Source organism: Nycticebus coucang, chromosome 6, assembly GCF_027406575.1.
Source record: "Nycticebus coucang isolate mNycCou1 chromosome 6, mNycCou1.pri, whole genome shotgun sequence".
In the NCBI taxonomy this organism is placed as follows: Eukaryota; Metazoa; Chordata; class Mammalia; order Primates; family Lorisidae; genus Nycticebus; species Nycticebus coucang.
This window is the reverse complement of record NC_069785.1, coordinates 1,649,016-1,675,829: the sequence shown is the minus strand read 5'-3', so window position 1 is coordinate 1,675,829 and position 26,814 is coordinate 1,649,016. Positions and strand designations below refer to the sequence as shown.

Below are 26,814 nucleotides of genomic sequence, written 5' to 3'. Positions count from 1 at the left end.
TCTGTGTGTCTCCTTTGGAGACAGGTCTGTTCAGTCTTTCAGACAATTCTTTTTGTACCTTTAATTTCCTCATGGACTTTAGAATTGTTCACACAGTCATAAAACATACCCTATAGCCACTTATACTGGGGATGCATTCAATTTATGGGTCAACTGAGGAGAACTGGGGCCTCAGCCCTCCATGGCTTTACTGTCCTGGCCTCCTCTTTGAGTTCCTCGCTTGGTCTGAGTCATCCTCTCTACCTTCTCCCCCACCCTGTGGCTCCAAGAATCACCCAGACTTGCTCCCCTAGCTCTGTCCTGAGCTCCCACAAGAGGCTGGATGGCTCACCTGAGTGTACTCAGGTCCTCCTGTATCAAACTCCCAGCCTGTGGCAGCCACATGTACTGGCTGCAGGTCCAGGCAAAAGCTGGACACATCCTGGTCTCCCTGTCTGCCTCACCTTGGAGGGAGTCAGTGTCCTGGCAGAAAGAAGGCACAGAGAGAAAATGACTTTTGTGAAGGGTCATTTACAAGGTGTAGACCAGGTGGAGACAAAGCCAGGAAAGATGGTGAAGGCCTTGGGTGGGCAGTCCCAGAGCCTGCAGAGGGAAGGAGAAGGAGGTGGGTAGGGCTGGGGCCTCAGGAAGAGGACAGGTGGGCACTCCAGCAGTGGAAGAACTGGGGAAATTCCCTAAAAACTCACCTGGACACAGCTGGGGTGGAGGTGAGGCAACCCAGCCTGGAGGGCTGACTGGGAACTCCAGTTTCGCACTGGTCCTTGCCCACCATGCTCTCAAGTCTGCCCTCCTCTCTCCTTCCTCTGCGCCATCTCCACCTGCCCAGGCCTCTGGCTGGACGCCTGGCTGCCTTATCCTCTCACTTGGACCCCCAGACCTGTCAAACCCTCCCCTGAGTAGGTCACAGCACCAAACTTCTTTTGGTGCCACATTGCCCTTGGGACGAAGTCCAAACACTTTGATCGCAAACTTCTCCCACCCCTTTCAAGCCCTCTTCCCGCTGTACTCCAGGGGCGTCTGTCGCCCTCCAACTCCGGCCCTAGCTCAGGGCCCGCACAGGGCTCAGCCGTACTGACTTTGCGGAGAGACGGCAGGTGCGGGTCCGGTGGGAATGCCCTCAGGATACAGCCTAGGAGGCCCACCGCATCTCCCGGGAGTTCCCACGCCTCGGCTCTCGCCGTCCCTTCACTCGGAATGCAGGGAGCCTTGGATCACTCGCCCGCCACGGCACCTCCCCCGCGCCCCTGTCCCCTTCTGTCCCTTCCGGGGTCTCAGCTCCTAGGACCCGGGACACCTGTACTGTGGCTCCCGGGGAGGACCCTAGAGCGTCTGGACAGTTCCAGCCCCACTCCCAGCTCTGCGGTAGGAGGGCATCCCGGCAAACGGCGTCGACCCCTGCCCCCTGCTCAGCCCCCAGCGCCGGGGGTTGGAGTTGGGGCCGGACGAGGGGTCTGGACCGGGAGGGGTGGGTGTCTGGGACTCGACCTACCTCCCGTGCCCTACACCTCGCCTTTGGGCCACTAAGACCAAAGGTTGGAGGCTGGGGCGCGGCTGGAGCCTCTGGCTCCCGGGGCATGGTTAAGCGTTAACCCGCGGGCCAGGGGTCAGGACGCGGCGCTGCTTTGGGCACAGGTTCCGCCGGGCCGGCAGTGCCTGGTCCCCAGCCGGGCCGGGGGCGGGGCCGAGGCCGGGGGCGGGGCAAGCGTGCGGCGCAGGGTAAGCCGGAGGGAGGCCGGCCGGGCGGGGCGGCGGGGGAGGGGGAGGGGGCCCGGGCGGCGGGGCGGGGCCTGCAGAGCCTCTGGGGGCGGGGCCGCGCTCCGGGCTGGCGGAGGCGCTCACCTGGCGGCCGCCGGCCCGCCCTAACCTGGTTTCCCGCGGGGCGGGCGTTGGGGGCGGGGCGGGGCGGGGCTGCCGGGCGGGGCTGCCGGGCGGGGCGGGGCCGGGCCGGGCCGGTCGCCCGCAGACGTCAGGAACTCGCCGCGCAAGGCCGCCGGCGGCCGCTCTGCCCGGGCTCGGCTGGGCTGCGGACAGCGTGCGGGCCGCGCCGGGCATGTCCTAGGCGGCGGCCCCGCCCAGCGCTCGGCCGGGAGGGCCGGGACCCAGCCGGGCCGAGTTAGGGACCAAGCGGGCAAGCCGGGGACCCAGTCCGAACCGCAGGTAAGACGCGCCGGCCCCTAGCTCGCCAATGCCGGGCCTCCCCGCACCTGCGCACCTGAGGGACTGCCCCGAGTACGGGCGGGAGCGCAGGGCGGCGGGGGTCCCCGCAGGCCCAGGACAAAAGGTCGGGGGCGGGGACCGCCCGGTGCACCTGGCCAGGCCGGTCCCAGCCGCCCGGAGGAGGCCCAGGTCTGCGCCAGACCGGGAGGGGCCTCCCGACGCGCGTCTAGGCGGCCCGGCCGGGTGCGCGTCTACGCGGCCTGCTCGGTGGGGGGTGGGGCAGGCCTGGGAGCCCGGGTCCTCGCCCCGACAACGGCGTGGCCATGGCCGCCCCCGGCGAGCGCTGATTCAGAAGGCACCGCTCCCTCCTCCTCCGGGCCTGGCGCTCCCGCCGCGCCGCCTCCCGGCCGCCTCCTTCTGGCCTGGTCTCTCCTCCCGCGGTCCCTCCCTCCGTCTTCCTCTCTCCTCATTTCCCTTCGCCGCAATCTCTCTGTCCCTGCCTCCTCTCCCCGCCTGTCCCTCGCGCCGCAGCCCCTGCCCCTGGGCATCTCCCTCAGCCCCTTCTCACCTGTGCAAGGGTGGCCTTCTCGCTGGGGCGTTGGAGGGACAAGTTTGGGTGTTTATTCCCCCTCCTAGCGACGTGGCCAACCCAGCCCGAAGCAGCCGGGCCCTTTGGAAGCGTCTAAGGCTCCTAGGCCTCTCCCAGACTGGCAGCTGGTGGCAGCCGGCACCGGGCTCTGGCATAGCTGCATGACCAGGTTCTGGGGGCTTGGCCTCCCTTTGCCTTAAGCCTCTGTTGTGGCCTCCTAGGGTGGAGGTCCTGTGTCCCTGGCCACTGGGAGCCGGCAGTAGAAGTGGCAGAATGTGAGATGTGGGGGGCTGGAGATACGTGAAGGGTGGGCCAGGTCATCTCCCCCAGCAGCCTCTGGGGGGCTGGAGCTACAGGGACAATGAAGTCCCCCACTTGGCCTCCAGCTGCATCCAAAGGAAGGGCAGAGCAAGGGGAGTTCTGGCGGCCTGGAGCTGCCTTCTCCTGGTGTGGATTTTTCTACCTTTTCCCACCTGCTCCCATAAGGCAAGGGTACGCCCTGAGGTTTGTGGTCACTTGGGCATTTGCTGATGGTTGGAGCAGGTGTTGCTTTCACCTACTCCCCACTTGGAAGGGAGCTGAGACTTGGACTAAGAGTCTGGTGACTGAGGACCCTAGGTATGGGCATTGCAGGGACAGGGCCAACTCTGCTTGTGATGGAAGTGGCTGCATGTGACCATGATCTCATGCATGGTGGGCAGTATGTGGGGGGACCCTGTGCAGCCATCCCCAGCTCGCAGGGGCTCTCATGTCCAAGTCCACACCGTCCCTGTGGCTGTGACCCTGTCCAGCCTGGCAGCCTGACCACCTCCTCTGCTCTCAGTGGAGTGCTAGCTGCTGTCATCTCCATCCTGGGTGAATCTGATTGGTCTCCTGGCCATCCTCTAGCTGTTCTCTCTGCTGATACCCATGGACTCGGCCCCAGGGCCTGCCTCACAGGCGTGTGTCCGGCACCTCAGGTTTCCACGCTCTGACCACAACCCCTCTCCACAGGGCTCTCGGATGTGGTCAGTGTCAAGATGAGTGTCACGTCCTGGTTCCTGGTGAGCAGCAGTGGTGCCCGCCACCGCCTCCCGCGTGAGCTCATCTTTGTGGGGCGTGAGGAATGCGAGCTTATGCTGCAGGTGCGTGGGGACGCTGGAAGGGGGCTGTCCCTGGGGCGGAAAGCCATCTGCCCCACTTGCTGCAGGACACCTTGGTGACAAGGCTGCAATGCAGCCCAGGCCTGGGTCTCTCTGCCTAGACCCTGGACCCAGAGCAGGTGTGTGCAGCATGTGAGCACACACACAAGTTCAGCCCTACCCCCACATGCACCCCGTTTCTGATGGGGTGCTGAGACTCTTGTCAGACTCTCAGAGGTACTGGGTGTGGGTGGGAAGCTGAGCGCCTACCCCCTATGCTGGTCTAAGTCCCCGGTGATGAGTGGTCCTGTTGGTCTCATTCCCAGATGTGCCCTGGTGAAGACTGGTACCTTCTGAGGGTGCCCTGGGTGTGGGATAGGAGATGCTGGCAGGGCACTGGGTGCTAGACAGTTAGAATTTGTTTCAGATTGGGGCTTTAGAGTCTGCATTTGCTCTGGGGGGCTCGTGTATCTGGCTATTTGGGAACAAAGGGTAGGAGTGGTGCATTCACCCTGTAGCGCCCATCCTGGCCTGGGTATATGTGAGTTGGGATCCCTGCAGCCCTGTTCAGCCATCATGGGGGCCATCACCAAGCCCCACAAGAATCCTCCTCTGGGACTTTCAGAGGAAAATGATGTCCTAGGTGGCCAGCACTGTCCCATCCAGCTGAGGGGCTGCTCAGGGCCAGGAGGCTGCCCTAACCACCTGGGGATATCCTATTGCTCAGACCTCACTTCTCAAATGCAAAGTTGGCTGCTGCTATACACACCCAGGGGTGCCCGAGGCTCTGACAAGGGGTCTGGGGCTGGGACTCTGAGTCCTGGCCACATGGACATTCACTTGGGTAGTACTTGTCCACCTCCACCCAGGACAAGCCCTATCCTAGGGGCACTCTGTTGGCATCCATGCTGTGATGTGAATGTTTGGGTCCCCTGAAAATTCGTATGTTGCAGCTTAACGCACATGATAGTTTTAACGGGTGTGGGGTGTTGAGAGGCTATTAGGGTGTGAGACTTTGCCCTGGGAAGTGGGTTAGGGACCTTGTAAAAGAGGCCAGAGGAAGCATGTTTGCCCTTTGATAAGTGAGGATGCGGCATCCAAAATGCCACCTTTGAAATAGAGACAGACCTTACCACTACTCTGTGGCATCTTGATCTTGGACTTGGCAGCCTCCAGAACCATGAGCAGCAAATCTCTACTGTCTTTGAATTGCCTGCTCATAACCTCATGGATGGACTAACTCCAGACATTCTGATTCCCCCCCGATCAATTGTCCTCTGATTGGCTTGAATCTAGACCCAGCAAATTCCTCATATGGTTGGTTGTTCAGGCTCTTAAGTTCTTTAATCTAATGCATTCTCCCTGTTTTTTCTCTCTACTTTGTGCCTTTAGTAGTTGAAGAGATAGAGTTGATGGCCACGTGCAGGAGTTAGCTAGTGTTTTCCATAAAGTGCTAGGTAAGTATTTGGGGCTTTGTGGGCCACACGGTGCCCACTGCAGCCTCTTGGCTCTGCTGCTGTAATGAGGAAGCAGCTAGAGACAATACTTAGGGACAGGTGCTCTAGTAACACTATAATTTTCCATGTCAGAAAACGGTCTCGTGATTTTTAACCATGTCAAAGGGTAAAGGCTGTTCTCAGCTCTCAGGCCACACAGGGGCAGGCAGCAGGCCATCCAGTGTGTGCCTGGCCATAAGGAGTGCCCCACCGTGGGACGTGGCAGGTTGCTGCCCCACGAATTTGCATAGTACTGTCCACATGCAGATGTGGCATTGGTACTGGCAGTGTTGTTCCACCCAGGGTGGCCAGGAGTCCTCTTGGAGGAGGTGGCACTTTAGGGGCTTGGGAGGAGCCAGAGTGAGCCCACAGGTGGGCACTCTCCCATCCAGCTCTGCTCATATTTCTACCTAGGTACCGGGGAGAGGCTGCTGTGTTTCAAGTGAGTTTAGGGTCTGACTCCTAGTTTCCAGGACTGTTGGAGGTAGAGTCCTGGCAGGACAGGGGAACTGGGTGCTTCACAGCTCTCATGCTGTGCCAGCCTCTGCTATTCACTGTCCTGAGCGGTGTGACCATTTAAAACATGTCTCTATCATGCACGGGGAAACTGAGATCAACAAGCCACATGACTATAGGGTGATCGAACGCCAAAGGAGGCAAGGTGGGAGGGCCTGCTCTCCTTACTGCCCTTGCTAAGGGCGCCGCTTACTGGAGCCACCATCACCGCCCTTGCTGGACCTTCTTCACCTCCATACTACCTGCCACCAGCTGTCCTGTCCTGTCCCCACTGCCCATCCCTTCCCCACCAGCTCTGGGCTCCTCTAAGCACCTTCCGTTGCCACCCCTGCTTGCCCAGGGGCCCTCAGGACTTTTGTCTATTTTCTTCCCTTCCCTGCTGCTGTGCATGTGTGCATACAGGCACGTGTACACACACATACATGTGTACACATGTATGTACACATGTGTACAGCACCTGCATGTCCACATGCATGCGTGTCTGTGCATGTCTGTGTGTGGATGTGCATAGTACCTTGTGCACATGAGTGCACATGTACACAGTGTCCATATGTACACACAAGTGCATTGCCATTTGTGCACATACATGTACATGTACACAAGCATGTGTGCATACAGGCACATGTACACATATACAGGTGTACACATGTATGTACACGTGTGTACAGCACCTGCATGTCCACATGCATGCGTGTCTGTGCATGTCTGTGTGTGGATGTGCATAGTACCTTGTGCACGTGAGTGCACATGTACACAGTGTCCATATGTACACACAAGTGCATTGCCATTTGTCTGTGCACATACATGTACATGTACACAAGTATGTGTGCATATTGGATTTTTGTGGGGCAAGATCCTCTCTGTCCCCACTAATTTGCCCTTCAGCTGTCCCTGGGTGTATGACAGCTGGGTTCCTACTCCCATCCTGACCCACAAACCACAGCCCAAGGCCCGGAGCCCTGCACATGCGATGCACCCTACCGGTCTGCCCCATGCTTGTGGCTGCACTGGGGGAGGTGGGGTGAGTGGGCATCAGGGAGTGCCTGGCGCTCTGGGCTGTGGCCACTGGCAGGATCAGCACAGGGGGGCAGGGCTGTCACCCACAGAGGGTGTCAGGCACAAACTATAGAAACATCTTTATTCCGTTTTAAAATGAGTACAAATTATTAGACCATTTCCCCCCAATCCATGCAGGGGTGGGGAACCTGTGGCCTTAAAGCCACACGTGGCCTTCTAGGTCTTTAAGTGGAGCCCTTTCACTGAATCCAGATTTTCCAGAACAGATCCTTTTATTACAGGGGTGCAGCAGAGAAGGATGACACTTTTCTTGCCTCTTCTGTCATTTGAGAAAGAGAAATCTTGAAATCAGAAGGACACAGGTCCCCACTCCTATGGGCTGGGAGCACCTTTGACTGCTCTTCCTGCCTGAGGGCTCTCTCCACGGGCCCTGGGCTGTGTTGTTTTAAGTCCTGAGCCCTGGGCTAGGGACCACCTGTCATTGATGAGCTGGCTTCTAGCCCCTGAGCACGTGGGCTTGGCTGGATGGGAGTCTGCTTCTGTCTTGGGGTATTGGGGCTTGGAAGGGGGCTCTGGAAGGAGGCTTCTTCCTAGCCCCTTCCCAACCCCTCCCTGCGCCATCTGGTATGGCTGGTCACACAGCCTAGGCTGGGAATGGGGGAGGCTAAGGCTTTGGGTGTGATTGGGGGCCTGCAGGAGAGGGAACGTGGGTGTGGGGAGATGGCACTTTGGGGCTGGGGGCCCAGGCCAGGGCGTAGTGTATCTCGAGTCTGCAAAGCCAACTGTGGCCTGGGCAGGATGGGGAAGACCCGTGAGACAAGGCCAAGGGAACCCCAGAGAGCTGCAACTGGGGAGGGACGGGCATAATGACGGGCTACTGGGCGAGACTAGGTCACAGGAGGGAAGCTATGGGGATTGACATAGATCAAAGGCACTGAGGAGGGGGTCAGTGGGGTCAGCACGTGGCTGGTGAGGGGCTTGGCTGGCAGGTACTCTTGGGGGAGCCTCAAGGCGGGGGCAGGGAGGTCTTGAAGTGTGGAGAGGTGTCCAGCGGTATGCCTGGGAAGGTGCTGAGGCTTGGGGAGTGGTGAAGATGTGTCCAGGCTGGAAAGGTCCTTCTGGAACCCCTCTGAGGCTCACTCCTTGGCAAAGGTGCATCTAGCTGCCCATCCCTGGGCCAGCAGGGTCAACAGCCCCTGCACCACATCCCCACCATGCCCTTTCTAGACTTTATCCCCAAGGTCCACAAGGGTCCTCAAACTTTTTAAACAGGGGGCCAGTTCACTGTCCCTCAGATCGTTGGAGGGCTGGACTATAGTTTAAAAAAAAAAAACTATGAACAAATTCCTATGTACACTGCACATATCTTATTTTGAAGTAAAAAAATAAAACGGGAAGAAATACAATCACACCACAGCATATGGCCCACGGGCCGTAGTTTGAAGACCCCTGCCCCAGGAGGTCTGGTACCCATCAGGGAGAGCCCCAGTGTGGCCCTCAGTCCTCAGGAGTTGCTTTCCCTGAGAGGCTGGGTCCAGGGTAAGCTGAGGCTGCTGTCCTATGCACAGGTGGGTGTGGGCCAGGTGAGCCAACCCCACCCACCAGGGAGTTCTGCAGTGTCCCAGACTAGGTGCTGAGGCAAGGCAGCCCCTAGAGTTCCTGGGCAACCCTCACCCTGAAGCAGGTCCTGGGTAGCACCTCCCTCCTCCCTCCACACCCCCTGTGCTGGGCCCCCCAGTGGGAGAGGCTGGTGCCACCAGGGCCAGCTTCTTGAAGGAGGTGAGTGCTGGGGGTAGCTAGCAGCTGAGGCCTTCAGGGACAGGCTGGGAAGTCCCATGGAGGAGGTAGTATCTGGCAGTGCCCTCCAGCCTGGTCCCTCCTCCCCCAGGGCAGAGACTAGGGGTGCCAACTTTGGACAAGGAATTTGGATGAGGCATGAGGGTAGGGCTGGAGGTGGTGGCAGGTCTCTAGGTCAGACCCGCCCTGCCAGAGGCCTGTTGCTTTGGCCAATAGGTGAGTGGGCACTGGGACCAGTCCTGGGGGCCTCACTGGAGTAGGCTGAGCCCCTCTCTGCATTTCCACAGAAATGGTGTGGACTGGCGGGTGCTGTGGGCTCATGGATGGCCAGCCCAGGACCCCACTCTCTCCTACAAATCCCCTGGGGTCCTGGCAGGATGAGGCATGGGCCCTGCCCACCTCCCCCTTCTCCCACCTCTCTCCCTCCACTGGTACCCCAGGTCCTCACTATCCAGCCTTGTGGCTCAAGCTAGCCACCTCAAAGCTTCTAGGCACTTGTTCCTCAGGAAGCAATGGCTGTGGGAGCAGGGCGGACCCACAGGCTGGCTGTGGCCACACCTCAGGCCTGGTGGCCCCCATGAGCCCCACCCAGCTATAAGCCCAGGCCTTGCCAAACTGGGTGACCTTGGGCTGGGGGCCCAGAGCCATGTATACCCTTGCCCCCACGGTGTCCCTGAAGGAGACAGGAGGCCCTGCCCTATGTGCTTCTAGTCCTTGGGAAGGGTTCTGGGACCTACCCCTGAAACTGGTTACTTCAGGGTGGTGCTGGGTGCAGGACAGTGTCAGAGAGAAGGTGGGGCTTGGCAGTGGTGGCAGGTGTCAGGGAGGCAGTTACTAGCCTGAGGCTCCTGGAAAGCCTCCTGGGACACAGAAGGGATGTTCAGGTCCTGGGCCACCCTCCTGTGGGTCTGGGGCCCATCATCACAGAGGCTGACCTGGTGTCTTGCTGGAGCACCACCCAGATGGTCCCCAGGTGGCTGTGCGGGCCACACCCTGGGTTACACACTGCCATCTGGTCTAGGGCCCGACTGCTTCCCTGGGTTGGCTGGGCCCATAGGTGTACAGCCCCTCAAGTGGGGGGGCACCTGCAGCCCCCAGCAGTACAAGCGATGTGTGTCACACAGGTGGTGTGCGGGAGGCGTGCTCTCTGCTGACACCTGTACTGGCAGCGCCCAAGTAGAACATGATCCTTGTGGCTGCTCCTGTCTCCCAGAGCCCTCATGGGCGAGTGAGAGGGCTCAGCTATGGCCCTGCATGGACAGCCAAAGCTGATTGTGTGTAGGAGGGGCAGCTGCCCAGGAGTGGAGCTTGGCAGGCTGGTAGCAGGAAAGGGCTAGAAGCCCTCAGGGTGGAAGCATGGCGTGTGCAGGTGTGCACAGACGGACAGGTGCCAGGGACAGGCCTGCTGAGAGGATGGTGGACTGGGCCGGGGATGGGGGTGGGCCAGGGGCGGGGGAGGCTTCCCCTAGAGGCAGCCTCTCTACCCTTTCTCTGGGTTCTGCCTCCAGCCTGCCTGTAGCCATCTGACCTTGGGAGGAAGCAGCGTGTTCCAGATGACCAGAGTTCCCAGCCCTCCCATGGTTGATCCAAGAGCAGCACTTCAGAGGGTGGTCCCAGAGGGGAAGGCCTGGACAGCAGCAGAGGGTGGGAGTGGTGCTGGCATCTTGGCAAATCCCTGTGGCCTGCTCTGGCAGCTGGATGGGCTTCCCAGGGCGAGCTCTGGGGAGTGTCGGGGTGCCGTGTGTACTGGGGTCTAGGAGGCCCGGGTTCATATTGTGAGAATGGACAAGGCGGCCTGTGCCTCCCTGGTGTCAGCTCCCTGGGAAGGGGCACCTGAGAGTCACCTGTGTGTCTCCCCAGTCCCGCAGTGTGGACAAGCAGCACGCTGTCATCAACTACGACAAGGACAGAGATGAGCACTGGGTCAAGGACCTGGGCAGCCTCAATGGGGTGAGTGTGGGCCTGCCCTCTACAGCCCCACCCAGCTCTGGCCCTGCCCTCTCACCCCTGAACCCCACTCCCCTAGCTTCAGTGGTCCCCTCCCTGGGTTCCTACTGGCAGGGACTCAGGACTCCAAGGCTAAAGACTGGGCCCCTCAGGTGGGCGGGAAGGCATTGGGCTGGGAAATGGGGCCTCTGAGGTGGAAGAGCTGTGCCGGAGTAACTGTGGGTATGGGGGCCATGTGATCCCCCTTTTTTGAGTTGGAGTAGCAGGGGTAGGACAAAATCAGGTGAGAGGAAGCAGAAGTGTGAGGTGGAAACTGGCTGTGGGCTGGGGAGGGCCTCTCTGTCTGTCCTAGAGGTGCCTGTTCAGGTGTCTATGTCCCTGAGTTTCACGGGCACGAGCTTGCCTGGGACTCTGTTTCAATCAGCAGCAGAACCACCAGCTTCTGTCCTTGCCTGTGTGGCTTCAAGCGGGTCCCAAGGTGTTGGCCCTGGTTGCATGGCGCCAGCCTGGTCCTGCAGGGCCGCCTACCTATTGTCTGTGTCCTTGCTCAGAGCCCCAGGATGCCCCTCCACAGACAGGCACACAGACCCAGCCTGCTGTTGCCCCAGCACTCTCCCAGTCCATCTCCCTGAGGGCTGCCCTAAAGCTGTCCCACAGGCTTCTCCACGTTGTCCTGCCCTCTTCCACGCTGGGCCCAGGAGCTGAGCTAGAGTCTTATCTATCTTCTTGTCAGTCTGGCCTGTCCTGGAGGCCCCTGGATGTTGGGGTCTTTCTTTTGCCCAGGGTGATGTCTGGTGACTGGCACACAGATAACCCTGTGAGCAGGCTGGCTGGATGGGCAGCGTTGTCAGACCCTGCGCGGCCACCATGGGGCAGGAGTGCCTCTGCCTTCTCCTGGGCACCAGGTCAAGGTGGGGGCTGGGGCTGACCCAAGGTTCTATTTGAGTTAGAGAAGGTACTTCCTGAATGGGTCCGCTCCAGCAAGATGCTCACAGGCTCTGTTCCTGGGGGGCCACGCTGTCTGCCCCATGGTCCTGTGGGGCTCGGGACCGGGCACACATGTCAGAGTGCCAGGGCAGTTTGGGGGCCAAGGCTGGGCCCAGTGTGCAAGGCCACCCATCTGGTGTTGACTCCAAAGATGGGGTGCCCCGCTCACTGGATCAGCCCTGCCACTGTCTCCTCTGCAGACCTTTGTGAATGACATGCGCATCCCGGACCAGAAGTACATCACACTGAAGCTCAACGATGTCGTACGCTTTGGCTATGATATCCTTCCCCGGATGCCACCACCTCTGGCCTTCCTTAGTCCCAAGGCTGCAGCCACCTTATTGTCCTGCAAGCAGGGCAGGGCCCTGGGTGGTCACAGCTGGAACCATGGGGGTTAGGAGCCCGAAGGTGACCCTGAGGCTGGGCTCTGCCTGCTCATGGAGTATGCCAAGGGACTCTGGCCCCTGCAGCCTGCCCCAGGCTGAGGCTCGAACCATAGGCACCTACTGCCCGCCCACCTACTAGAGCCTGGGGAGCTGTGACCTGGCCTGGTATTGGCCTGTGCAGGCCTGGCCGTCTCCAACGTAGGCAAGTGTGGCCTTGCCCCCCGGAGCAGGGTGCCCCATTCCACGTAGTTGGGACCGCTCCATCTTCCTCAACAGCCCTTGAGTGGGTACACCTGCTGTGGGGCATGGACACAAGCACTGACCCCTGGGCACTAGGTGTGTGTCCTCTGGCTTTACTTCTCTGTGTTTTCCTTAACATGCAGCTACATTCCAACATGTATGTGCTTGAGCGTGTGCAGCACCGTGTTCCTGAGGAGGCACTCAAGGTACGTGTGGGTCTGGCCCCCGGGCCCATGGCCCTGTCCTCTCAGGGCCCCCACTGCTGTTTCCCTGGCACCCCCAGGCCTCTTGGGGTGCCCCATCTTGGCTGTGGTTACCATGAATCAGGCCGACCTGGCCTACCCTGCCCAGTGGCCCAGCCTGGAGGTGGAGAAGGTGGTCAGCTCCCCCAGGCCAATGCCTGACAGCAGGGACTCCAATTGGGGAGAGGCGAGCTAAGTGGACTTTCTGAGCCATGGCGAGGACCTGGCCTTGGGCACTGGCCAGTTTTGTTTGGCAGGGTGGCTGGTCAGAGCATGCTGGGTGTCGGGGGCACAGCAGGGGCTGCTGTGGTAGCCCTGGCAGAAGGTGGAAGCAGGAGCAGGGCCAGGTGCAAAGTGCACTGTTGGGGGGCGGAAGGCGTGGGACCTGCATATGGTGGCCTGGGCCCCCCAGCATCTTGAGGCCACCATGGGGGTGTCCATATAAGGTAGGAGGGATGCATGGAGGTCCACAGTGGCCACCTTTAGAGCCGGGAGCGTCCTTAGTCCAGTCTCCCAGATGGACTCTGGGTAGCACAGAGTTCCACAGCCAGTGAGCGCAGGGCCAATGGGAACCCTTCTGTCTGGCTTGCCCTGCCCAGTGAGCCTGGCTCCCTCTTGCAAGCTTTGTGGTGCTGAGGACCCCAACTCGGGCCTTGCCCTGGACCTCAGGCCACATGGCCTGGGCAGGTCTCAGGCCCTGCCAGCTCTTTGGGGTTTCAAGACCTTATGATCTATGAATGAGAGACCAGGGTGGGGGTCTCATTGCATCTGGTGCCCTATCCCTCACCCCATTGGGCCTACCTACAGCATGAGAAGTACACCAGCCAGCTGCAGGTGAGCGTCAAGGGCTTGACACCCAGGAGGGGCGAGGTGCTGCTGGACAACACACCTTACTGTGAGCCATTGAACCCCAGGCCAGAGAAGGGGGACCGGAAACCAGCAGCAGGTAGGCCCTGGCCAGGGATGGAGTGAGCATACGGGGCACCCCAGACCCTCCTGGGTCCACTGCCACCTCCCCCATTGCACCCCACTTTCCACTCCCTGTACCCTCACCGCCAGCATCCACACTCACCCTGGTTCCACACCTCCTGGGCAACAGCGTCCACAGTAGCCACAGCAGAAGTCTGCTCATGTGCAGACGCATCGCCCCTGCACACCTGCACCCCTCACTCCTGTGCACACCTCCCCTGCACGCCCATATCCCTCACCCCTGTGCACTCCTTCCCTGCATGCCCACATCCCTCATTCCTGTGCACACCTTCCCTGTACGCCCGCACCCCTCACCCCTGTGCACTCCTTCCCTGCACACCCGTACCCCTCACCCCATGCACACCTTTTCTGCATGCCTGCACCCCTCACCCCTGTGCACACCTCCCCTGTACCCCCACACCCTTCACCCCTGTCCATTCTTTCCCTGCATGCCCGCACCCCTGTGCACACCTCCCATGCACACCCTCATCCCTCACCCCTGTGTACTCCTTCCCTACACACCCACACCTCTCACCTCATGTGTTTCTTTCCTAAACACCTGCACCCCTCACCCCGGTGCACTCTTTCCCTGCATGCCTGGACTCTTCACCCCTATACATACCTACCTGTGCTCACCTGCACCACTACAGTGGGTGGAAGCTGGGTGAGACCTGACTTGCGCCTTCTGGCCACTGTGTTGTATGGTCAGCAATCTGGTGGGAAAGCAGCTGCTGCACATGTCTGGATAGCAGCAAGGGGAGAGCACCTGGCTGCATAAGGAGAGGGTCGGGGTGTAGGACACAAGCCTGAGACTCCAGCGCACGGCTTGAATTCTGGGTAAGAGGAGGCGTGTCCAGGGATCAGAATTTCTGCTCCCTCAGGAGAGGTTCCCTTGCCTCCCCCAGCCTCGACCCCACCTCTGCTGTTTCCATGGCCAGCTTTGCTGTCCATGGTGTGCAGCCACACACTTCTGGCATCTGGTTGGGATGCAGATCTACCCAGAGTGGGACACTGCACAGACTGGGGACTGGGAAGCCTTCCAGGAAGTCATCCGAGCTCCCCAGGGCACCTGTCAGTGTCCAGGCAGTAAAACACACAGCTGGTGATGGCCAGCTGGGAGCTGTCCCCGAGGTTATGGCCGGTGCAGCAAGCTAGGAAGGCTGGTTCTTCAGCCTCAGCAGAGCAGAGGCAGAATGTTGGGGGGCAGAGGAGTGGTATAGGACCCACAGCTAAGCGGGGCTGCCCAGTGGCAGACACCCCACCTCACCAGCACCTGGTTGTGGCGTGGGGTCAGGATGAGGTCCTCAGAGAGGACACATGCTACCTGACTAGGGACTGGTCTCAGACATTCTGGCTGCCTGGTGGTGGGTGACTGGGGGCTGCAAACTGCCACAACTCAGCTGCCCACAGGCTCTGGCGGTGATACAGTGAACTCACAGGCAGGGAGGAGGCTGTGTGCACTGGTGCCAGTGCTGGTCCGGGGGCACTGGACACTGCCCCTGCCACTGTTGCCATCTGGAAGCTCAACAGGAGCTGGAAACCAGATTTCATGTGAAATATGATTTTCAACCTCTGGCCCGTGATTCAAACATCAAAATAAAAACCAAATGTGATGTAGTCCACTCAGATTACAGTGACTCCGGCCACCCATTTGTGACCCAAACAATTTATAGAGCTTTGGGGGTCAGGGGATGGTCCTGGTAATGGCTTCACTGGCCTCCTTCCCTTCTTTTGGGCAGGCTCTGGGTACAGGGAGCCAGGGCAGGGCTGAAATTGCCCACCCCAGTGTGATTGCCTGCCCCAGGGTAAGGCAGCTGAGGACAGTGGCCCCTCAGATAGGAAGCTCCCTGGCACAAAGAGGCTCAGGTACGGCCAAGGCAGGTGGACTTAAGGCAATTGTCACACCCCACTGATTTGGAAACTGGTCTCAAATGGTTTGCAGCTAGCTGGGGTGTGGGCTATTGCAGGTCTGAGCTGGGAGGTGATGCCAGGCCCTGCCCAGGGCCCAGCCTGTCCCGAGCGCCAGGTGTCCCCTCCCATGCATGGTGGGGGCTGCAGGGCCCGGGGTGTGAACTCTCTCTCCGTCCACAGAGGCAGCAGCTTACCGCACGCCCCTGTATGGGCAGCCCTCCTGGTGGGGTGAGGACGATGGCAGCACACCACCCGAGGACCCGCGCCAGGAGGACCCCTGCCCAGGTTGGTGTTGGAGACCAGGCTCTTGAGATCCCCAGGGTTCCCAGAGGGCAGTGCACAGGTAAGGGCATGGCCTGGCCTTGAGGTGCCTGACCCATGGGAGACGGAGCCTCCGTGCCCCTCCATGGAGTAGATGGTCCCAGTGCAGGAGGGAGGTGGAAGGTGGCTGTCCGGGCCGCGTCTGAGGACATCTCCCCATACCAGAGCGTTCCAAGGAGCCAGCGCGGCAGGATGGGGAGCTGGACGGCCTCCGTGCCCCTGTTGAGCCTCAGGGATGCTCGATCAGGAGGGAGTCCAGCTACTTTGAGATCCCCACGGAGGAGGCCCCTCAGCCACCACGGACCCCCACTGAGGATGTGGGTGTGGGAGGGGCAGCCCCAGTGGTGCAGAGCCACGCCTCTTTCACCATTGAGTTTGACGACTGCAGCCCTGGCAAGGTGAAGATCAAGGATCACATCACCAAGTTCTCCCTGCGCCAGCGGCGGCCCCTGGGCAGGGAGGCCACTCCTGTGGAGATGGTCTCAGCCGAGACCAAGGTAGCTGACTGGCTGGTGCAGAATGACCCAAGCTTGCTGTGCCGGGCTGGCCCAGGGGATGACCGCCACAGCACCAAGAGTGACCTGCCCATCCACACCCGCACCCTGAAGGGTGAGTGCCATGCCAGTCCAGGAGCAGTGGTAGGCAGCTGCCAGCTGTGCCCGCACACTTGCCACCAGCGTGGCTGCTTCACGTATTTCAGTTAACTGCCTAAGAACCACTCGCCTAGCCAGGGGGCCACATCCAGTGCCTTCCGTTGCCCATCTCAGCTGCGTGTGCAGGCTCTTGCGGGGGGTGGGTGGGGGGGGGTGGGTGGGGGAGTGGCTCTGTCCCCAGTCACATGTGAGACATACCTCAGGCATGCGGTGAGGAGACTACCCGAGACTGGTGCTATATACTGGGGTCTCTCCTGTCCCCCAGGCCACAAGCACGAAGATGGTACACAGAGTGACTCAGAGGACCCCCTGGCCAAGGCAGCTGGGACAGCCGGGGTGCCCCCAGAGTCTGGCGGGGAACAGGTGCGGCTGCAGAGGCAAATCAAACGGGACCCCCAGGAGCTGCTGCACAACCAGCAGGCTTTTGTCATTGAATTCTTTGATGAGGACACACCCCGAAAGAAGCGTTCCCAGTCCTTCACACACGTCCCACCCGGGGACCTCAAGGCTGACAAGCGCCGAGGCCCAGGGCTGGCTGAGAGGGACCGAGCTGGTGCTTCCACTCCAGCCCGGGCAGCAGGCACCAGCTCAGGACCACAGAGGGCCGGCTCTCTCAAGCGAGAGAAGACAGAGGAGCGGCTGGCTAGCCCCTCGCCTGCTGCCCGGGCCCCCGCCCGCCCCTTCGGCAGTGTGGGACGCCGCTCTCGCCTGGCCCAGGACTTCATGGCCCAATGCCTGCGCGACAGCTCCTCAGCTACCCAGCCCAGCCCTGAAAAGGCACCTCCAGCACCCCCTGCACCCCTGACGCCTCGTGGGGCCAGCCCCATGGCCCCTCCAACCCCACCCCCGACCCCCGCCGACCCTCAGCTGACCAAGGCACGCAAACAGGAGGAAGATGACAGCCTCAGTGACGCAGGGACCTACACCATCGAGACGGACGCACAGGACAAGGAGGTGGAGGAGGCTAGGAAGATGATTGACCAGGTGCTAGGCGGGGGCTGGAGCCCACATAGGGGTACGGGGCTGGTGGCACTCAGGGCTGCAGTGATGTTGGGGCCCAGGCCTGGCTCCTCAGTCTGGCCCAGCTGGGCAGGAGGAGGCTAGAGGGGCTGCTATGCTGGCCCTGCCTCCCACCTTTCCCACTGATGTACCCAACTGGACAGCCAGCCAGTGTCTGCGCTGCTGGCCAGTCTGGCCACCAGGTCACCAGCCCTCCTGGTGGCCTGTGGGTGTGCCTATATCTGGGTAGAAGGTGGAGAGGGGGATCCCTCTGACCCCCAGCACCCGGGGCTATCTCCTCCTGGCAGGTCTTTGGGGTGTTGGAGTCCCCTGAACTCTCCAGGGCGTCTTCAGCCACTTTCCGTCCAGTCATCAGAGGGGACAAAGATGATTCTGGAGATGGGGGCATGGCCCAGCGCGTGGCACTGCTGCAGGGGTTTGCCTCCCGGTCGCTGGGTATAGCCCCCCAGGTGGAGCACCAGGTACAAGCCCAGATGGCTTCCCCACGCAGGGGCCAGGGTGGGAAGAGGGCAGCATCTGGGCTGGGGCCTAAGGTCAGCAGGCCCAGGTAAGGCTGCACTGGACCTTCCTCTAAGGGTCATGCTCACTTGGCACGTGTGGAGGGCTTGGGGCCAGATATGAGTCCGGAGTTGAGTTGGGTGCCTGGGCATGTGCTGCTCCATGGGATGTCCCCGCTCCCCAGGTCAGGGGTCAGGGTGGAAACCCCAGCCACTGACCCTAAGTGAACCCTGAGACACTGATCGGAGCTGGGTGCCCCTCTGGCGTAGCGGGCCTGGCAGGGGTTACATTGGGGCACACAGGCCCAGGCGGGTGACAGGGACGTCCTGGCTGCCCCTGCAGGGACACTTGCACCAAGCCCCAGCTGGCATGGGTGGGGCCAGGGTTAGGGCAGCTGCCTGTGATGCCTCCTGTTTCTTGGTGCCCACCTTGGGCTCTGCTGCAGACACATGCTGCCCTGTTCTCTGCAGGGCCTCCAGGCGCCGGGCTCCCCAGGAACTCAGAGGTGGGTGTCCCGCTGGGCCAGCCTAGCCGATGGCTACTCAGACCTGGGCCCCACAGGTAAGTGGCTCCAGTACTGCTGTGGAGGGTCAGGGCTGGGCCAGGGTGGCCGTAGGTCATTGACCATGGACACAGATGGCCTCTTCCCACGCCGGGGGCAGTTCAGGGCTCCCGTAGCTCCTCTAACCAGCTATCCTTGTGCTTTGCAGAAGACAGCCTGGGGCCCCGAGCTGAAGAGGCCGAGGGGGCCCTGCCTGTGCGCATGCGCCGACGGCTCCCTCAGCTACCCAGTGACAGGGCAGGCAGCCCTGCAGGCCCTGAAGCCACCAGGAGGAGTGGGCCTGGGCCACCAGAGGTGGGCATGGAGCAGGCAAGCCACCTCTTAGGCCGGGAGGACTTGGATCCTGATAGCCTCAGTGACGCCAGCGGGTCAGATGGAGGACGGGGCCCTGAACTGGGTGCAGAGAAGCCAGAGAGACTAAGGAGCCCCCAGGAAGGGACAGCATGGAACAAGGGTCAGTGCTTACCAAGGACCCCTGGGGAGCTGGCACCCACGTCTTTTTTCATCGGTGACCAGAATGGGGAGGTCGCCCTGTCCAGGAAACCACGTGTGGCTCCGCAGGAGGTGGAGGGGCCAGGACAGGCAGCCCAGCCCAGCTCCCTGGTGCGGGACGGCATGTATGTCAGCACCAGTGGGAGGATGGTCATTCAGCTGAAGACTGGGAAGTCCCCGGAGCCCAATGGCCCCAGCCCCGCCCTGCCCAAGGAGACCCTGGGCTTTATCAGGCAAGAGAGCTTCACCAAGGAGCCGGCCAGCGGGCCCTCGGCACCCGGGAAGCCCCCGCACATCTCTAGCCACCCTCTCCTGCAGGACCTGGCTGCGGCCCGCGCTGCACGCATGGACTTCCACTCCCAGGACACCCACCTGATCTTGAAGGAGACCGAGACTGCTCTGGCGGTCCTGGAGGCCCGGCTGCTCTCCAAGTCCCCAGATGCAGAGTGTGAGGGGGGCAGCACCCCCAGGCCACCTGAGGACTCCCTATCTGGGGACTCGGATGTGGACACGGGCAGTACTGTCAGTCTGCTCAGTGGCAAGAATGGACCAAGCCCAACGGCTTCTCAGCCCTTGGGTCCACAGAAGACTCTGTCCCCACCAGGAGCACGGGACCTGGGAAGTGCCATCCTAGGCTGTACCCAAGAGCGGGTCCCAGACAAGCAGCATCACCCACTGGGCCCTACAGACACCGGCCGTGGGGAGCCAGTGCGGCGCCCAGCTGTGCGGCGTGGCCACGGGTCCCGGGGGTCCACGGATTGGCCTGAAGAGGAGCGTGACTCCAGGCCTAGCCCCTCTCCAAGCTCAGATATGGTTGCCTCCAACCACGAAACCTCCAGCACCACTGGGGCAGGGAGGCCAGGGCCTCGCCGGAAACCTGTGGTGCCCCCGCCGTCCCCAGCTGCCCGGGAGGAGCAGAGCCGCAGCTCAGCGGGCACCCAGAAGGGGCAGCAGACTCTGACCCGCTCCAACAGCCTGTCTACCCCACGGCCCACACGGGCCTCTCGGCTGAGGCGGGCCCGTCTGGGGGACACCTCAGACTCTGAGGCTATGGATGGTGAACGGGGGGCTCTGGCCAACCCCGAGCCGGCAGGCCGGCCAGCCACTGAGCAGACCAAGAAGTTGTCACGCCTGGACATCCTGGCCATGCCCCGGAAGCGGGCCGGCTCCTTCACAGGGCCCAGTGACCCCGAAACAGCCTCTGCCCGCACCAGCTTCTCCGGCCGCAGTGCTGAGTTGTATTGTGCCAGCCGCAAGCCCACCATGGCCGAAGCTCGGGCCGCTGCGAGGAAGGCTGCTGCCACAGCCACCACCACTGGCCCCCGCCAGCCCTTTAGCAGGGCCCGCTCAGGCAGCGCCAGATATACCTCCAGTGAGTGTGGGAGTGGGCGGGAGGCCGGGGCCCAGGTTAGGGACAATGTTGGTCTGTGCAGCTTCCTGGGCACCAGCCCCTGTGCCCATAGCTGAGGAGGGTGTTGCCAGCCTTGCGCATGCACGTTGTGAGCCCCTCTAGTGGGCTGAAAGTCATTGATTATTTCCAGCATAGAGGGTTCCTTCCATCCCCCTAGGTGGGGCCTGCTCTGTTCCTATGTGTCAGGCTGGGACCCCTTGGTAGCTTGGGAGGCATTCATGGGCTCCGAGCCTTCTGCCATGAGGCACAGGGACCAGAGAAGGTTCTCCCATAGTCCTCTGTCCCCTGGCCAGTGGTCATGAGACTCAGTGAAGGGTACTGGGTATACTCTGGGGAAAGCGTGGTCCTCCGTCCCCTGGCCAGTGGCCGTGAGGTTCAGTGAAGGGTGCTGGATGTGAACACTGAAGAGTGTTCTCAGGGGAGGCAAGACACTCTGATACCCTGTGAGCCAACTGGGGAAGAGTCATGTCATCTCCCCCATGAGCAGAGCCTCATCCTGCCACCCCGAGGTCCATGTGCACAATGAGGGGGATGGGCCACTGAGGCTGCTGGAGCTGGCCTCCTGCCTGGGTGGCTGGACATCTGCATCTGCGCAACTGGGCTGCCCCACCCCACTGAGGGAGCTGTGCAGTCCTGCAAGTGGATTGGGTGAGGCTGAAGTGCTGCTAGACCACTCCTGCCTCCTGCCCACGTACCCCAGCCCACCTGCACCCCTCCCTCTCTCCCATGCCCAGCACCCTCCATGGCCCCTCTCTTCCTGTGCCCACCAGGCAAGGTCCCCTACCCCACAGGGCTGAAAGCTGAGGAGGGGTCTGTGGCGAGGGCTACTGGGTTCCGTGGACCAATGACCCTCCCCTGCTTGGTGGGCACCCGCTGCTCCTGCCCCGTGGCTGCGTGTGGACAATGCACCCCCTGTGCATGCACCCTACCCAGTGTGGCTCACCATGGCTTGGGGCTTGGGGCTAGGTAGGGTGGGCAAGGGCTCTGGGACTCTGCCTGGCAGGGCTGCACTGGACGTGGGTCTGAGAGCTGCAAGGGCCATCTTGAGCCCCTGGCACCGCATCCAGCCCATGTGGGAGTATTCTCTGTTTTTGCTGTCCCACAGCAAAACACCCCTAACTAGTGACCATGCAGCTCAGGGAAGGCTGCCACCCTCTCTGTCACCAGGGTCCTGTCTCCCAGTCAGGTGCAGGCCGGCTGGAGCTCTGCCACTGGCCTGGGAGTGCCAGGCAGCCCCTCGCATGTGCCTCTCTGGCTCCAGGCTCAGTAGATCTTGGTGCTTCAGATAAAGGGCTTCTGGGTGTAGGGGTACCAGCCATGGAGTGCTGGCCCCTCACCCAGAGGGACCCTGGGGTGCTGAGCACAGCTTTGTTCTGTTCTTGCTTCTGAAACCAATTCCCTCACCCAAGACACACGCCGCCAGCAGCAGGGCTCGGATTACACGTCCACCTCTGAGGAGGAGTGCGGCTCCCACCACGGCTCCCCCAAACACACATGCCCCCATGCCCCAACAGCCACCCAGACCCCAAGGGCTGGCAGCTCCAGCCGGGCGCAGCCCCGGGTCCCTGCGCCCCGGGACACAGATGAGGAGGAGGAGTCTGACCACTATGGTTTCATCGTGCAGACGGCAGAGATTGCGGAGATTGCAAGGTATGCAGTGGATTCCCTATCCATGTGCTGGTTAGTGCCTCTTGGCTGAGGGTACTGTGAAGCCATCGACCAGGCTGGGAACTCTTCTCTTGTTCCCAGTGGGCGTTTCGTCTTCTGAGGCTGCCCAGGCAGCTGCCTGGGAGATGTCTATTACTCTTGCCCAGAGTATAGCCAGAGGGGTTCCCAAGTGACCCAGGCAGGGGGCTAAGCCCTCCCTTGGCCTCTGCCCATGGGGAGGTCTCTGGCCTCTCTGGAGCTGCCCAGTTGTGATCGTCAGGTCAGGGGCTCAGGTTCTGATTACCATGCGTCAGCCCACCCCACCTCTGCCTCCGTTTCCCTGCCTACAGACCTGGGTGCCAGTGGGTGCCCACATGTTCCACGGCTGAGTTGTGTCCACATCCAGTAGGCTGGGCAGCTGTGATGCCGACCCTGCTGGCTGGGGAGGAGGAGGCCACATGGCTCCCTAGGAGCCCTGAGGCATCTGAGTGTCTGCCTGCCTGTCTCGTAGGAATCTGTCCCAGCCTCCACCATCTTCTGTGGCTTGGAGGAGTTGAGCCTCTTGGCAAGGCCATGCCAGCCCCCGTGCTCCCTCTGTGCTGTGGAGGCTGGCTGGACCAGTACTCAGGGCCAGGCCGGGGAGCTGCAGCCTAGCCCCTGCCTGCCTCCAGGCCAACTTCCTCCCAGCAGCAGAGCTGGGCCTGGGGGAGGGGAGGGGACCCGTCGAACTCCAGGGGCTCCAGCTTCCTCTGTGCTGGGGCCTGGCCCAAGTGGACCCCATGGGACTTGCCTCCTTTCCTGGCACTGCAGATTGAGCCAGACACTGGTGAAGGATGTGGCCATCCTGGCCCGAGAGATCCACGATGTGGCCGGGGACAGTGACACGCTGGGCTTGCCAGGGCCCGCCCGCAGCCCCTCCCTCAGCAACATGCCCAGCACCCCTGCCTCAACCATCTCTGCTCGCGAGGAGGTGAGCTCTGGGCTCCAGGAGCCCCCATGCCAGAGCCAGCCAGTGCTCCACCGTCCCCATGGCATCCACACCTGAGGGGTGCTTGCCTGCCCACAGAGCCCTCAGGCAACCCGTACATCCCACAGGGCCTCACCCTACATCCCCTCTAGGGCCACCTAGAGAGCCTGTGGTCAGGGGTAGGCCGGCTGCCCATCTGTTCACAGCAGCCCCCACCAGCCAGGCTGACGCCACCCTCCTCCCTCCACAGCTGGTGCAGCGCATCCCTGAGGCCAGCCTCAACTTCCAGAAGGTGCCGCCTGGTTCGCTGAGCTCACGGGACTTGGACCAGAACATGAACGACAGCTGTGAGGACGCCCTGGCCAACAAGACAAGGCCGCGGAACCGAGAGGAGGCAGGGACCCCACCCTCTGCCCTCAGGGCCTGCTGTTGGGACTAGGGAGGGCTGGGGCTTCCTGGAGGCGCCAGGGCCTGCTGACACGGCCTCTCGCAGGTGATCTTTGATAACCTGATGCTGAACCCGGTGTCACAGCTGTCCCAGGCCATCCGCGAGAACACTGAGCACCTCGCAGAGAAGATGAAGTGAGTTTGAGCCCCTGCCCGGTAGATGCCCCAGTTCCCTCGGACACATATGTGAGCACGTGCTGATGAGCTGGAACCAGACAGCTGCTGTCCACACAAGGGCAGGTGGCCTGGTTTCCACGGCCCCCAGCAAGCAGGCCTGGGCTCAGGGCAGCCAGCGCCTCTAGAGCTTCCTGCCTGCCATCCTCCCTCATGCCCTTGTCCTGGGCTCTGTGTCCCCACCCTTGGTGCTGGACACAGAGATGGGACTGTGGTACTGGTCAGCCCAGCTTCCAGCCGGGCCATGGTTTCCCCCTTAGGCCCAGAACAGAGTGGCAGGGAGAGATCTGGGATGCTGTCCTTCCTCAGTTCTGCTGTCACCATCCTCACCCTTGGTACCACCACCCCCTTCCCTGACAGGATCCTCTTCCAGAACACGGGGCGGGCCTGGGAGGACCTAGAAGCCAGAATCAATGCTGAGAATGAGGTGCCCATCCTGAAGACATCCAACAAGGTGAGCAGGGGTCCCTGGTCCTCGCCTACCACCCTGGCTCTGCCCAGCAGGTCTAACTCCTTGCTGACCTGCCCTACCCCATCCTGCTGTGTTCCCAGGAAATCAGCTCTATCCTGAAGGAACTGAGGCGGGTACAGAAGCAGCTGGAAGGTAGGTATAGCCCAGACCTGGGGCTTGTGGGGGCCACAAGACCCCGAGGGTAGCCCCGGCTCATGGGTGCCTGACCCTGCCTGGCCCCTCTCCCAGTTATCAACGCCATTGTGGACCCCAGTGGAAACCTGGACCTGCTCACAGGAAACAGGGGCTCCGCGGGCTCGGCCCAGCTGGGTCTCGGGAATGGTCACGTGGCTGCCCACAGTCCATCCTCATCCCCTTCTATGGAGACCCTGCTGCCCACCTTGCCCCTGAGGAGCTTCCCGCAGCGGGCCAGCTGCGGACCCCCTGGCCTCCCGGACCCCGCCTTCCTCCCTGACGGTGAGAGGTTCCTGATCTAGGCCTGAGGACTGACCGGGTTGGCCTCCCGGACAGCACTCGACACCCCTGCTGGGCCACACGGTTCTCCCTGAAGACCCCCACATGTGCCATATCCCCATGGCAGGCAATGCCCTTGCCTAGGCCCTCCTCAGCTCCCAGCCAGCACCCAACCCTATCTAGCCTCCATGGCCACCCCTGCCCACACAGGCCTCTGGCCCAGCTCCTGGTGTGGCCACTGCCAAGGGCAAGCCCGGGGGCACATACCCGCCTCCTTTCCATCACTGTTGTTTTTGTCTTTAGCTTTAAAGGAAAAGTTGTTCGTGCCATTGCAGCTGCCCCTCCAGGCCTAACTGAAATGCCTCCCTGGGTTGGAAGGGCCCAGCTGGCCTCCCCGGGAGGCCCCCTGCACTGACCTATCATGTCTTTGTATTCTAGGCAGAGGTCAGGTAGAGGAAGTGAGGCAGGCTGTGGGTCATTTAGTGCCAAATGTAGAAGTAGGAGGGTCTCAGCTGTCCCTGGGACTTTCAAGGAAGGCCAGGCACTTGCCCTAGTGGCTCCTGCCTGATCCCAGCCCTGGAGCTATGCCCAAGCCCAGCAGCCCGGTGGCCCATGGAGACGTTTGGGGCAGGGACCCCACTGGTTTGAGCCTTTGGTGCCAACACAACTGCCAAACCCATTGAGCTTAGGGGTTGCCCCAGTGAAGTATGGGCCTGGTGCTGGCCTAGAGCCATGCCAGTGAGCATAAGTATGCGCAAGTGTAGAGATGTGTGCACCCTGCAGCCAGCCCAGGCACATCTCCTGAGAAGCTGCAGGGCTCTGCCCCTCGGCTTCTGGTCTGGGCACAGGGCTGGAGGCAGTCCTTTCAGGTGGAGGCGAAAGCTAGACCAAAGTGAGTGTAAAGCAGATAGCCGGAAGTTCCCACTGGGTGCCTAGCCAGCATGCCCCGTCTGGCCTGGCCCCACACTCCTGTGGGTACTGAGTGGGCACCTGCAGCAGGTAGCGCCTGGCAGGGTGGGGGCAGGGATGGGCCAGGAGCAATCGTGTCTTCTCAGGATCCTCTCGGCTGGAAACATGCCGGGTGGGCAGAGAGTGCCTCTCTGCTGCAGCCCATGCTGCTGGGGTCTCTAAGCCAAAGAGCCTGCTGGGGGTGGGGGTGGGCTGCGGGGGTTCCACCTCCACCAGACTGGCCCCAGGCAAGCTCTACACCCCTCCTGGTGTCTGTGCAGAGCTGAGCCTGGCGGCGGGGGGGTGGGGGCGGGAGGGCACTCAAGCTGTGTGGCCCAGTGTTCACTCAACTGGTGGAGTCAGTGTGCGCCCCCACAGCCCAGTGTTTACATGGGGGGTGGCGGTGTCCCTACCTGGTCCCAAGAGCCTGCTGCCCACACAGAGGAGGTGCTGGCCTGGGCCGCGCCCGCCCTGCATGCCCGCACGGTTGCCCTCACAGCCTGGCTGGGAGCACAGGCCGTCCTCCTTTGTCCCGAGCCTCCTCCACCCCCACCCCACCCTTGGCCATCGCCGATTTCTTCTATCCACACATTTGTGCTCCTCCCTCTGTTGAGTTCTTGTCCCTGCTCCTCCTGCCTTCCACTTGGGGTCGGTGGCTTATTTGGCTTCTTGGAGGTTTCACTGCACATTTGTTCTCAGGTGGTCTTGTGGATGTCTTTAAGAAAATAGTTATTTTATATGATTTGTCATGGAATTTGTTCTAATAAATCATTCTTCTATCACATGGCAGCATTCTGGCGTCTGTCACCTGGGCATTGCTTCTCCTTCAATGGTGTTTGATGGGTGGGAAGTGCTGGTCAGCTAAGTGGCCTCCCTTCCCAGGCTGAGAACCAACCTATCATATGCTGCGGCCAGGAGGTTGCCATTCAGAGATATGCCGCCAGGGGGCGGCCAAGGCGAGGAAGCAAAGCCTGGAAATTTCCAGATGCTTGCTCCTGAAAAAGAGGAAGAATTGTACTGTTATAATACTTCCTCCACACGGTGGCCACAGGCACTCGGCAGGGCACCCATACCATGAGGACTATTGACAGCAAACAGGGAGCAGTGCCGTGCACACAGCCCCTGGTCACCCCCAGTTCTCTGCCGCTGTGGTTCAGAGGAGCACTCTGTGAGCTCCTTACTCCTGGTGATGTCACCGCACACCTCACGCAGGGCCAGTGGCCCCAGAGTCACTCATACCTCCTGTCCCCTGCCAACTCTCAGCTGGCCATGGAGACTTCTGGGAGGGCTGGGGCTGGCCTAAGGTAGCCCCTCAGGAAGAAGGCAGAAGTGCAGGAGGCACTGCTGGGCAGCTTGTCCCCTCTCCACCTCCCA

The 26,814-nt window shown here is 61.4% G+C and overlaps 1 protein-coding gene across 1 annotated transcript; it reads left to right on the top strand.

Annotated features, from left to right (window-relative positions):
- Positions 1–1,148: 1,148 nt before the first annotated feature.
- CEP170B (centrosomal protein 170B) lies at positions 1,149–26,222 on the top strand. The gene is made up of 19 exons (XM_053594642.1): positions 1,149–1,362; positions 3,740–3,870; positions 10,554–10,643; positions 11,828–11,908; positions 12,403–12,459; positions 13,303–13,441; positions 15,556–15,660; positions 15,862–16,305; positions 16,615–17,333; positions 17,657–17,830; positions 18,338–18,428; positions 18,578–20,293; positions 21,742–21,982; positions 22,790–22,949; positions 23,197–23,340; positions 23,440–23,528; positions 23,928–24,021; positions 24,120–24,171; positions 24,268–26,222. The coding sequence occupies exons 2-19, from the start codon at positions 3,766–3,768 to the stop codon at positions 24,513–24,515; spliced, it is 4,749 nt and encodes a 1,582-aa protein (XP_053450617.1). The 5' UTR covers positions 1,149–1,362; positions 3,740–3,765; the 3' UTR covers positions 24,516–26,222.
- The last annotated feature ends 592 nt before the right edge of the window (positions 26,223–26,814 follow it).

What these genes read in the sequence shown, in the direction of transcription:
- CEP170B (XM_053594642.1), top strand. Translation starts at nt 3,766, where the DNA reads ATGAGTGTCACGTCCTGGTTCCTGGTGAGCAGCAGTGGTGCCCGCCAC. An exon ending in GGACCGGAAACCAGCAGCAG is followed by an intron (nt 13,442 to 15,555) that starts GTAGGCCCTGGC and finishes CTCCGTCCACAG; the next exon opens with AGGCAGCAGCTTACCGCACG. An exon ending in GGTACAGAAGCAGCTGGAAG is followed by an intron (nt 24,172 to 24,267) that starts GTAGGTATAGCC and finishes CCCCTCTCCCAG; the next exon opens with TTATCAACGCCATTGTGGAC.